Genomic DNA, 12905 nt, shown 5'->3' on the forward strand with positions numbered 1-12905 from the left:
TTGGAAATCACATTTTCCCCAAGGAGCTATTCTTAACCATTCTCAAAAACCAGCCTCAACGGGAATGTTTCTAGCCCCATTTAATTTTGCCACTTTTACTACACTTCCCATCCTACAAAATAGGACATTTTAAATCCCACTTGCCAATAACAGTCCATCTAAACCCCTATGGAGTGACTTCTCCACCTTGAACACACTGCTGCTTCACCAAAGCAGCAGAACATTTTATTTTATTCACTCATCTTAATAGGTCAACACCTGACTCTATTACCACAGTATGAAAAGAATCTGCAGTTCCCAGACACATACACACACAACTTACACAGTTAAACAGCTTTATCGGATTAGGTGAACAATATTTACAACAAATTAAAAGTTTCAGTTGCCATTAAATGGCAATAATCATTACACAACAAAAAAAAAAAACAACATCCACATTTTGGTACTGGTGGTTGCCTGCTTTATTTGATTTTTGCAGACAACCATAAATAATTAAAAGTGACAAGTGATAACCGATCAGGTACAGATTATCTTCCATTACAATCTAAAATAGGAGGAGATTCAACTGTGCGGTTTGCTTCTGATATTTTGTTCAGTGGTTTCATTCATAATTTTCTGTTAACTGTGTGGAATGGCTTCCCCAGTGCCATGACTCATTGGTGCCTGAGCAGAGAGGTGGCTCTAGTAGTCGGGCCTGTCCTTCTTCAGCTTGTCGTAGTCCATGTTCACAGCAAACATCTGCAAAACAATTCAGACCGCTTTAGAAAGCCACACATTTTATTTGCAACATATATGCACTTTTCATGTTAGGATTGATATCAAATTTGGTGGTCAAATTCGATTGGGTTGCAATTCTTATAATAACTTTAACCTGAGTTTAATGGTTTAGTACGGGATAAACTTGGAAAGCTTGCTTGACTTCCGATGCGTAAGCACATCAAGGGATTAAAGCTGAAAACTGGCAGTAAGGCCCAGAAGCAAAACATGGCCCACTGCCTTTAAAATCCTCTAGTACCAAGTGAAACATTAGAAAATGTGTGAGAAAGCAACCGTTTTGCTGAGCCATACAGATAATGCTCTATGTTTTCAGGCACCACAGAATGTTTCACAAACTTGATCCTGGGATGTGGAGCCTGGACATTTGAATGCTGCACTGGTCTCCATTAGGGAAAAATTAGGGAAAAACCTGGATTGCAGTAACAAGACAGTGTAGGGCACATTCCCTTTTATTCTTAATGAGAAATACTTTTGCTGGAATTGCTCGTTGTGGCCCTCAAGTTCTTGGATATACTGAGCTGCTCATTAGCAGGCTGTCCAAGGTTGCCCTTATTAATATACCCCTAGATACACCCAAGGGCAGAACCGGCTGGCTCGTTATGCCAACCACCACTAGTGTCGGGTCACTGAGGTGACGAGCAAAACTGCCCATACCTTGTACCGGTCATTGGGGCCCAATCTGCTCCATGGCTCAGGGTTGTTCTTGCGATCCCACCTGCACATCACAGCAAAGGACAAGGTCGTCTCACAACCTCCCCAATCACAAACCCTAAACCTCTGTAACCACGTAATTGGCCCAATATACATTATGCATTTGCTTGGCACAGACCCAACCATAAAAGCCACCGAGTAGTGGTTAGTTAATGCATTTCTAGAACTGGCATACTTCACAGGATATAGTTCCCCCTTAGCTATACTCCAGACAGATGAACTAACTGAATCCGGTAATGACAAGTGTGTACACTCACGAGACGTCAGGACTGCGCAGGGCAAGACGTGCCAGGTACATCATGGACATTGTTGCTCCACCACCAATGAAGATGAAGAGAGGGATCAACTGCAAGGTGAAAAAAATCACTATTATGGGACTCTCCTCATACTTGTATCATGTACTTAAAATCATAGAAGGGACCTGTTCTCTGGCAGTTCAGTACTCTGGACCATTTCTGGCCTGAGGATACAGCCTTTATTATTAATTCAAGGCATTCATTAAACAGGGAGTCAACTAGCTTCTCGTGCTACAGAATTTATTTGTAATAGCTGAATGTAGATCTACATTATTTCCTTCCGATTGGCAGTCGTTGCTCAACCCGCCAATTTCCCATTCCTAAAGTTATCAGTAGACTAAAAAAATAATAACTGCCATTTAAAATTGGATACTTGTCTCTAGAGTTGGTACAGTACCTCTCTAGCTGGCACTTTTGCGACCTGGGAAAACCTTGCTTAACCCCTAGCTAAAACTTCTGTAAATTCAGTCGAAAATTCTGAGCTCACATGACGTTTTAAAGAACACACCTTCATATCGATACAATTCTAAATAGAAGAAGAATAATAAACTGAACGACTCGACGCAGTCCGAGCGTTTAATCCCATTGACCTTGTATGAACCAATATTTCGCAGACATTTACACGGAAGTAGGCTACACCGCCTCATATACTTTCTACATTTGAAAAGTAGCTGTGTTTTAATTATAGCTCTCCAGTAATATGTTGCTCGACTTTCTAAAACAAGCGAAAACCGATATGGTAGTTGTCCACTTGATGGCATTTGGGTGGGAAAAAAGACACTTGTGAGTACGTGACTACGCCTGTTAATGACGCCATCGCTACATACTAGCTAATACCGTTGCACAACCAAAGCTAGATTTCAATTGTCGAAATATAACTGCTTCACGTAACACTTAAAATGAAATGCTCATCAATCGACAAACATCATTAGATAAGCAGTACTGTATTCACCCAGTGGCTAGCTTTAAAACATCCAACAGCAGTTCGACCAATTGTACAGCATTAAGTCCGCTAGATCAAAGTTAGCTTGCAATGTCACCTCACGCTTTCAATGTCATTCAGGATAAATCCATTGTATTACCATAATCCGTACTTACTGCAGGGTGGTGTTTGAGCTGTTTACTGACTGCGCCTAACAGCCCGCTCATTGTCAATATTTCCTTATCCCAAAACGTACAAATTCAAACGTTCTAGTTAATGCCTTCACAGGGACCAAAGCTATTTCAGCCTCTTTCCGTTACAGCGAGAGTACAACACGCTAGTAGAGAGGGGACTTCTGTATGGGGTGTCCAAAAATATACCATGGGAACACCGTTAAAGGAATGACATTAACTGTAAAAAAATGGAATACACATGTGAAAAAGAAAATAAGAAAAAATAAACTCATATATGACACACTTCGATTAAATTGTGTAAAATTAATAAGGAATTCATTTTCTTCAGGCGGTGTCATAGACATCCCTAAGCCAATAAATGCTGTAGGCTAGCGGTCCGTAAATCCGCGAATTAAGTAAGCGCGTAAAACGTAATTTTAATGTGTATTTTGTTATAAAGTGCTTGATATTCAAAATAATATTCGAAATGTGTTTTTTTTTTTTTTTTTTTGGAAGTTGTTTGCTCGTGTGAATTTTGTTTCGGTTGCTGCGTGTGATTATACAAAACCAATGGGAATTTATATTCAGTAAATGCAGAATTTATCGATATCACAGTAGGATTCTTGGTGGCTGGGGGCACTCATAAATTACAAGTGCCTCATAAGGTTATCTCTATTTGCCACTGGAAGGCTTTATAACTAATTAAGCCTAATATATCGCCGTGTGTGTGGGTGGGTGCGCGTGGCAAAGATAATCAAGCGAATAGTTCTCAAATGCAAAGGACAGTCGAAAGATTCAAATTAAAAATGGAATATAACCTCATTGAGGGTTGTCTCAGCCTTTACATGAGAATAGTGTTCCCGCAGTTGTACAGTGCATACCAAGAAGCATCGTCTCAAATTAGTTTACATACGTGCTTTTATACAGTTAAGGTAAAAGCAAATAACTCTTCACTTTTAAAAAATAGATGCTAACATGCCTGCATAAATAAATGTAGAAACAAGCCATGTTGAAAAAGGGTCATGTTGAACATATTTAGGCCATTTATGTAATTCTATTAAATAAGTTACTTGATTTCAGAGGCTCCCAACCCTAGACATGGAGAATAGACCACGTTTCCTGGTTTTCTTTTCAACCTCAATAGCGATTAAATAGCTGTTAATTGTTTTTAGCTTGAAATATTAATGTCTTATGAGGGGTGATTTACATTCTTAATGTAACATTATCCCAGAATCAGGTATAGAATTCAAATCCCATATTGACTATTAATGAAGTCAAATCAGTTATCGGACAACTAATGTCTTAATTACTGCAATGTACTGTAGCATTTTGATGTACTTTAGCCATTTTTTTTTTTATTTTTATAAATCAGCAAATTCCTAAATGCTACATTTGAAGGTTATGTGGGTGACTGGTTGGGGTTATTGTTAATGCAATATTGTTAATACTGGTTACAAAATTAATATTTGTCATATGGCATCTGTAAATCATACTAAAGGGTGATCTCAAAACTAAACTACAAGCTTAATATCAGCTTTCTGCAAATGATAGTTTAGAAGAAAATAGTTTCTGTAGAATATTCCCCATACACAATAATTCTAGAAGCCACTGCCACCAAACTAATCAATGTAGGCTCTATTACTTTGGAATTTAATTAGACCATATTCTAAGGCAATAAACAGTGTCCAAAAGGCATGTACAATTTTTAATTAAAGGCCAATGAGAAAGAGTATTGTCACTGTATGAAATTTCATATTTGTCATTTGCAGTTTGATTAGGAGACAGCCGGTACATTAACAGCAAATATGCAACCCACCCTTTTCACTTTATCTACACAATATAAAAAAAGTTATTGTACACACAGCGTATGGACAATTTCAATCAATTTCAATCAACGCATTGTGCCCTATAAGCATACCATATAAGCATAAGTTTCACTGAACTGGAACAATTACATGTGATGACAACTACAGAAAGTAGGAGAGTACACACAGAAACCATATATATCCATTGTGGAGCGTCTGTAACTGTACTGCTATTACACTGCTATTACTGTGGTAAGAACAATCAGAATAATTGGTGGTAGTTATCACAGTATTATTTAATTAGTCTCCAGTCTATCGGCTAGGGAAGTATCAGCTCCCAGATTGCCTGCACGTGAACAGAAGGACAGTGATAGAACAGTTGCCATAAATGTGCTTTAATGTGCAAAGTTTGATCTACAGAGGATTTCCTGCCTCAAACTTAAAAGGGATCGTTATGCAAATAAGAAGACTGTCAGTGAGCATTCAAGGAAAAGAATTCCCCCTCATATTTTTCTTCCAGAGAGCCTCAAAATTCACAGCCTTTTAAATATACAATGCCTGTTTTTGCCACAAGCATACAGTGCAGTTTGTATTTGAACAGTGACATAATTTTTGTAGTTTTGACTCTGTACTCCACCACATTGGATGTGAAACAAATCAGTGAATATGAGGTTAAAGTGCAGACCATCAGCTGAGGGTATTTGATCGATATCAGGTGATCAGCGTAGGAAATACAGCCCTTTTATACATGGTCCCCCCATATTATGACAAATTAACATAAAGTCTTCATATTTAGTATTTGGTTGCAAATCCTTTGTATTCTATGATTGGCTGAAGTCTGTGACCCACAGACATTACCAGAAACTGGGCATCTTCCCTAGTGCTGCCCTGCCAGGCCTGTACTGCAGCCATCTGTACATCTGTACCTATTTTCTGCTTTCAAATCAATTTGGTTGATTTGAACCAGTTCCATTCCTCCCAGGCCTAAAGCTTCATTAAACCACATTATAGCTGCAAATCTAAGGCTGAAAAAACATCTACAGTAAGCATTACTGCCATAGCATAAAAACTGTAAAGTCCCACTGTATTAATATTTTTGCCATGGTCCAGAATGAAACTGGCCATGGTTTCTAATATATATATAATATACTGTATTTTAAAAAAAATTAACATATGCTTTACGTCCCTTCTGCCATTCTCTAAACAGTTTCATATTTCAACACCTAGATTAATTTTATTTTTTAAAATGGACTTGTTGAAAACAAACAGGAGAGACAACCATTACTGCCACACTGCTGTGCCACATTGTTCTTCCTCATTTTCATTCTTCATTTTCTCCTGTAATTCTCATTTGTTTTGCCATTTTGTTTGAGGTCCCAGAGCCTTGTGAAAAATGAAGTGGACCAAAGCAATCTTGTGCCATCTAAATTGATACAGGCAGTGGCTCAAGTTATGTTACACTCAGGCAAAGACTGCATAAAACATTAGCCCACAATCTAATTTATTACAGATTTATTTTTCTCACTGCCAAGGGCACAGGTCATACATGATCAGGACAGGACATGAGGCCTGTCATATAAAAGATATTGTTCTACAATAGACACAAAATCTGATATTACAGGTTTAAAAAAAAAACAATTTTCACTATTTCTTACAAATAATTGCAAATAATTTAACTTTGGCTACACTTGATCAGTGAAGTAAGATAAATAAAATGGTTTTTAAAAATCAGAAAACATTGTTGATATCAAACAAATGCATATTTATAGAGTTTAGGTAAGTTATTCCTAGTGTAAATAGATCACTGACAGCCTCTCTATGAATATGCATGGAGTTGCATGGGCCACTGGACCTACAACTGGCCGTGTGTATAATATGTTTACCTTAGGAAGTCAAATAAAGTTTTTTTTCCCCATTATTTTCTGTTCCTGCTTTAACCTTTGGAATTATGAACTACATCTGTAGCTGGAATGCAATATAGCAGTGTGCCCATTTTAATTCCTGTTGCTGTATCAGGTGTAGCCCATTTGCCTCTTTGCATCCATTCTTGCTCTCCCATTGGTTGTCCTTGATTTTTTGTTAAATAAAAGTTCAATTTCGGGCACATATGATTTTTACAAACAAACAAAGGTATAATGTACACTACCTAGTTTGGAGCACGGAAAGTTTCTATAACCCAGCACTTTAAGCCATCTCTGAGCACCAGGACAGCTACAAGCAACCAAGAGAGATTTGGCCCTGCAATGACTGTAGAGGAAAAATGAAGCAGGAGATAGCTGGCAGCTTGAGCAGGTCTGAGGTGGGGCATCTCATCAGAACAGAGACAGGAGCGGCGACTCAGCAGCCCGACGATGCACAGTCACATGATCTCACTTCTAGTGCGTTGTTTTTTTGGCCACCTTCCCAAATCTTGCATCCAGTCCCAGACCTTGAAAGAAGGATCATTATTGAAATAGAGACTAGCTCAGAGACTCAGGTGAAAATGGAACATTTTCAATGTGTGCACGCTACAATCAAACAATTCAACAAGGAATAATCAGACGTCAGTACAACAACAGAGACAGGTAGACAGAGAGTTGTGGGCAGAAAGAGAGAGATGGAGAGAATACACAAGAGGGGGAAGAGAGAGGACCGGAAAAAGGGCTGAAGATGGGCTAGTTATGGCAGCTGAGACTCACCCAAGAACACCAGGACGGTGCCGACCCACTGCATGCCGCTCATGACGTTCCCAAAGAGGATTACAGAGCCGAGGATGGTGAAGAACTTGCGTGTGGTCGTGATGATGGAGCAGGTAAGAGGCCCAAAGTACACCACTGTCATAAAGATGAAACTCTGAGAAGGAAGAGGTGGGGAACAGTTTAAAGTAATAACAGCAGGTCATAACATCTTAGACTCTTAAGACTTATTGTAGAAAACCAATGCTGGGAAAAAGTGCTGTCAGATGCATCATTTTTTGATGACCCTTTACACCCTGGTCCTGACTCACTCTGACCACAGAAGGTGCCATGACAATGCTGTCAATTCTCTACTTGGCGCTTTCAATCTCGACATAACGGCCACCCTCCATTTTTTAATGAAATAATTTGACGCGTTACCCACCTGGCCTAAAGCACTGGTGAGGCTGAACAGAAAGATGTTGTAGAGGATGCTGGGATAGCGGTCAGCAAAGCTGAGGAACTCCCACACTTCCCCGGACCACAGTGCTCCTGCAAGAGCGACAGGCACAACAGAGTTACGACATCTTTTTACCAGAAATGACTGGAACATTGTGCAATCCCAAAGCCACTGAGACAATGATCAGACTTTCTCAGAACGGCATGGTCTAAGTTACATTATTTCTTTTACAATGTTTTTCCTCAATGATTTATGACCAGAGATTTATGCACTTAATATGCATGCATTTATTTTTATTTTTTATCTAAAGAATGTTGAATGTGACATGAAATGTATGAATCTAAAATAGGACTGCTTCCTTTATTGAAAAAAATTAAACTGATTACTATATTCACTGTATACATTATCATATAATATATTTTAAGTAGGTCACACAATTTCTATTTAAAAGGCATTTAATTTGTTCCTAAATCATTGCAAGTAACTGGCTCCCTCTAGTGGCAGATGACACAAAAGGCAGCTCTGTTTGGTATGATCAGGGAAGTAAAGTAAAGCACACGTTTTTTGTAGTTAATTTGCTACAGGTGTGGATGAGCAGATATGGCAGATATGGGTAAGGTCAGGTGACTTACCAAGTCCCAGCACAAAGGTGGACCACAAGTTAATGTAAAGCATCATGTGGTTGGAGCCGGTCTGATAGTGTGCCCGCATGTGGTCTTGAGCCACACCTGTTAGCCCATCCAGGGTCAGGGAAAGCAGCTGAAGCACAGGGCCACAAGGCAGTACAGACAAGACTGAAATGTGAAATCACGCCAAGCAGACAGGTGCAGAAGCACAGAAGCAGGAACGCATCCAATATGAGCCCATGTCAATAGGGACAGGATGTCACACATCGGATGAACAGACGCACCATCTCTCAAGTCAGTCTGCAGTAAGTTTCATGTTAAAGTAATGATCCAGAGATCACACAGGAAGCCCTTAACACTGTAACAATGAGAAAAAGAGCACAGGAAACAATGTGGTTGTGTAAACAGATCCCGGGGGGACTTACCAGCAGCATTTCTCCAAAGCCAAAGAGGTGCTCATCATCAGAGGCCACGCCCTTCTTTGGTTTGTACATGAAGAGCGCCACCCCGCTCACAATCAGCAGCACACACAGGTATTTGGACAGTGGGTACTTCTTCCTCAGGATCATCACTCCCAGGAGCATCACTGTGAATCGGGTGGGGGGTCAGAAGAGCTCACAGTCACTCATACAGGACACTTGGCAGAAAACACTCAGAGCAGCTAGCATTCTGAGCCCAGCCCTTGTGCCTTGTGCCACGGTAACACCAATCCCTGCTCACCACACAGCACCACTCCATTTCACTTCTCTCATTTCACAAAATGAGCTGAAATTCAATTCATTAATTGGAAGAAAATTCATAGAATATCACTGCCATTTATGAATTAATTAATTGAGTTTCAATTCATTTAGCGCACTGACCAAATTGAGCAGAATTTATTCCAGCCCTGCTTGGCACTCAGTTACCCAGGCCCTGCAAAGGGATCATTTTCCACCAGTTTTCTGGCAACATTCAGTGATCAAGCACACCACGGTGGGTTGAGAGGGAGAGGAGATAAATATAATGCAATAGAGTTCTAACAATTACACAATAACCACCAAGTATCGTGCAAATGCACCCACAATGTGGAAATGTTTCTTCCCTGAAAGACCTCAGTAACCATAACATTCAGTTGCAAAAGCCATGCACTGACTGACAAATAACCCATCAATCAGTACTGAATGTGCTTCACAGGGTAACTCTCATAGCTTATATGTTGTCCCTAAGCAGTAAAAGATATAGATTTACACCACGAGTCACTCAACAGTACCTTGAGTACAGTTACAGCTGCCTAGAAATCTGGTTGTGCGGCTGTACTGGTGGAAGTGCAATAGCCAAACACAGACAGTAGCAGTGTATTCCAGCAAACCAGCACTTAGTCAGGAAGTGTGGTCTGCCCCACACCCTTTCACCCAATAATGAGGACACTGTGGAATCTGATAATGACTGCCTGACACAGCCAGGCTTCTGGGTGGATTAAGGCCTGGCACAGTGATCCCACCTACCTGGGATGGGCTTACAGGATTTCCCCAGCACCTGGCAAACAAATCCCAAAAGGAAGAAAAAATTAAAATACAGTTTTACCCCCTCTTCCCCATTTCTACCCCAGGAGTCAGGTGGTCAGAATTCTGGGAACTCCCGTGCTGACGTGCACAGAGAGAACAGCAGAGAAGATCAAGGGCATGTTGCCGGGGCACCGCGACCCTGCCTGAAAGGCAAGCTGCACACTACACAGCTGGCCTGGCAGGGCACGGGGCTCCTGGCACAGACCAGGGTAGAACCACATTCGACCTGGCAGCCTCTCATAGGCACTGCAGCATGCAAGGGCAGGGGAAGGAGCAGCAGCCAGGGACAGACACAGCAAACATGGAGGCGCAGGGAGCTAGACCAGGGAAACAGGTTGAGAAAGGGAATGAGAGACAAGGGCGCAGACAAAGCCAAACACAGAAGATACCTCACGGAAGATAAGACACAGGCAGTGACTGTGCTACAGGGTACAGACCTGGGTTGGATAGTTTACATATTGCAGAGCAGAGTTGCTGGACACCATGGCTCCCAAGTAGGAGAGGGAGCACACACCATAGAGCCAGCTCCTGGTGTGATCAGGGTTGGAATGCTCAAAGAACTGGATCACTGGGATAGCAATGAGAGAAATTACACACAAAACCTCTCACAACCAAGGGAAAAGGCAATACATCTGAAGTCTGAAGCTCCATAAATATATTATTAACTAATTTCCAAGCAAGCAAACGTTTTAACGTTTTTGTGTTATATTATTGCGTGCTTGGCTAGTATGCCTGTCTGCATATCAATTTGGATCGCTACTCACAGATCTTGGCAAAGCAGGCGTTGATGATGCACTGAATGCAGACGAGGGTTGTGGCGTATGTGAACTTTTCCTCCTTATCCCCCTGTCGGTAGACGCCCCTCGTACTGCAAATGCGGATCGAAAATACTTTACTTCGGCAACAACCGAGCAGTCAACTCCTTTGCAACAAACAGAACTGCCTACACGTACCACAGAATCAGCCAAAATTTTAGCTTAGTTTTAAGTCAACCGTTGGTAACAAACCTATCAAAAATTGTGTTTATAAAATAAAGATTCAAGTAGGCTTTTCCATCTTTCCCATGGTCGACCTATTCGAAATTTAGTCAGCTAGCACAGAACACAATTAATGTCCAGTAAAGTTAATTCGCCAACTCACTCAATGGGAGAAGTTTTTTTTTAACACTGCCATTTTCGCATCCTTACCCATGCAGGAGTGCATTTTCATGAGGCACGTTATGTAGCTAGATAACTATCCTTCAAGCTATTGTTTTCTTCTTAACTATAGTTGGCTATAAAACTGTACCATCTGTTACAGCTAGCTATTAAGTCAAAACATACTGAGTCAACTGCAATCGGTATCGTTAGATGTAGTAGTTAGCACATCACAAAATTATGATACATTATATGGATAACTTTAACTTTCCAGGAAAGCGTGCGCAAACTCCAGCTCGCAAGTAAGATTAGTTACTCACATTGTCTCCTGTAAAATCCCATAGTAGAAATAACAAATAAATACCCCTATAAAACAAACAAGAAGCCGAAGTCGCTCATTTTGTAACAACGACGCTTTCTCTGTGCTTTTCCCCGCAGCCATACTGTCCCGCAGCAGCGCCGGTATCTGCACCAACACAGCCCCGCTCCCCACGCTCTCCAGTGCTGCGTCTCGCTCCACTCTCCCGCTGTCACAAGCCAAACAATGGATCTGCTATTCCCCGAAATGGGGGCTCCTCGGTCAAGACTAAGGTATCCGTTACTGGAGGAGGTCGCCTATCCTATGCAGTGTCGGATCATATCTCTTAGTAGCTGAGTCCGGGAAGAGTGGACTGTTGGAACCCGGTTGCGCACCCACAAGGGTTCCACCTCAGTTCCAGAATAACTAGGCTACTTTCCCAAAACTTCCACAGAAATTCGGAGCTCTCTTCGTAGGAGCCCCACAACAGAGGGCAATAGGCTACGTATTTTTTTCCTCTCATGTGTCTGGAGTTAACGAAATCGTTGGCCATCAATCCATAACGCGTCTAATTGTCTCCGTAGGATGTAACCAGATTAGGCTGTCTCCATCTCTGTTTCATTCAGCTGAGTGTCGCGTCAACGCGTGTAAAGACCAAACGAACCAATAGGCTCAGGGATGCCTTTGAACTTGCCTGAAGTGCTGTCATTTTGTCTTTCCGTGCGAAACAGTAATGTGTAAACAATAATTATGTCAGTGTCATATTTTCAGTAAAGTTCAGTAATTCTCAGTGATTACATTTAAGACCAAACCGGTCACATTTAGAACTTATTATATTGTTATAATTAAAGTTATTTCTTTTTCTGATGTTTAACACTTTTACATCAGTTAGCGTTACAGTAGACAAATCTATACGGTTATTCGGATTCCTATATTTTTATTTGTGTGTTATCGTCATATATAGGCTATGACATATCATCTGTTCTACGTTTTATCAAAACAGGATCAGTGGTGACATATAATATCTTTATACAGTAATAAGCAGCAGTTTAAAAATGTCTCTAGAATGTCAATTGAATTAGGCTGGGACCTAGGCTACTACAAATTCACAAAAAGTGTGTGCTTTAGCCGAACAATACATCCACGATAGAAAAAAAAACAAACCAAAGTAATTTTTCCTTGTGGTACAATGTATTTTAAAAATCTACCACATGACAGTTAAGTGTATTTAAGTAGGCTACACATTTTCCTGCCTTACGTTTCCACATAGCCGCAAGCCTGGTCATTTCGCTAGGGGACGACCAGAATTTCCGGGATAACATCTATATATACTGGTCCTAGGATAACATAGCCCCCGCAAACCGCAGTCAGCCAGTTAAGAATGGCACGGTTTTTTATAAATAAGCTTTTTTTTATTCTGAAAGATCTTGGGCAAGATTCGCGGCCTCCAATACGGGCTTCCGTACACATCTGTCACTGTAGATTAATCTTTTTAGGATGTGG

General features: G+C 40.8%; 2 protein-coding genes across 2 annotated transcripts; both read right to left on the reverse strand.

Annotated features, from left to right (window-relative positions):
* Positions 1-318: 318 nt before the first annotated feature.
* Positions 319-3056, reverse strand: ndufa4a (NDUFA4 mitochondrial complex associated a). Its single transcript, XM_064321993.1, has 4 exons — positions 2883-3056; positions 1746-1834; positions 1432-1492; positions 319-738 (listed from the first exon to the last, which is right to left on the reverse strand). Exons 1-4 carry the CDS (start codon positions 2931-2933, stop codon positions 682-684), a joined length of 258 nt encoding a protein of 85 aa, XP_064178063.1. The 5' UTR covers positions 2934-3056; the 3' UTR covers positions 319-681.
* Positions 3057-6181: 3125 nt separating this feature from the next.
* Positions 6182-12056, reverse strand: slc35b1 (solute carrier family 35 member B1). Its single transcript, XM_064321995.1, has 9 exons — positions 11425-12056; positions 10733-10836; positions 10406-10536; positions 9909-9939; positions 8850-9010; positions 8431-8557; positions 7784-7890; positions 7363-7516; positions 6182-7112 (listed from the first exon to the last, which is right to left on the reverse strand). The coding sequence occupies exons 1-9, from the start codon at positions 11544-11546 to the stop codon at positions 7060-7062; spliced, it is 990 nt and encodes a 329-aa protein (XP_064178065.1). The 5' UTR covers positions 11547-12056; the 3' UTR covers positions 6182-7059.
* Between the last annotated feature and the right edge of the window lie 849 nt (positions 12057-12905).

Source organism: Anguilla rostrata, chromosome 2 (genome assembly GCF_018555375.3).
Source record: "Anguilla rostrata isolate EN2019 chromosome 2, ASM1855537v3, whole genome shotgun sequence".
Lineage (NCBI taxonomy): Eukaryota > Metazoa > Chordata > Actinopteri > Anguilliformes > Anguillidae > Anguilla > Anguilla rostrata.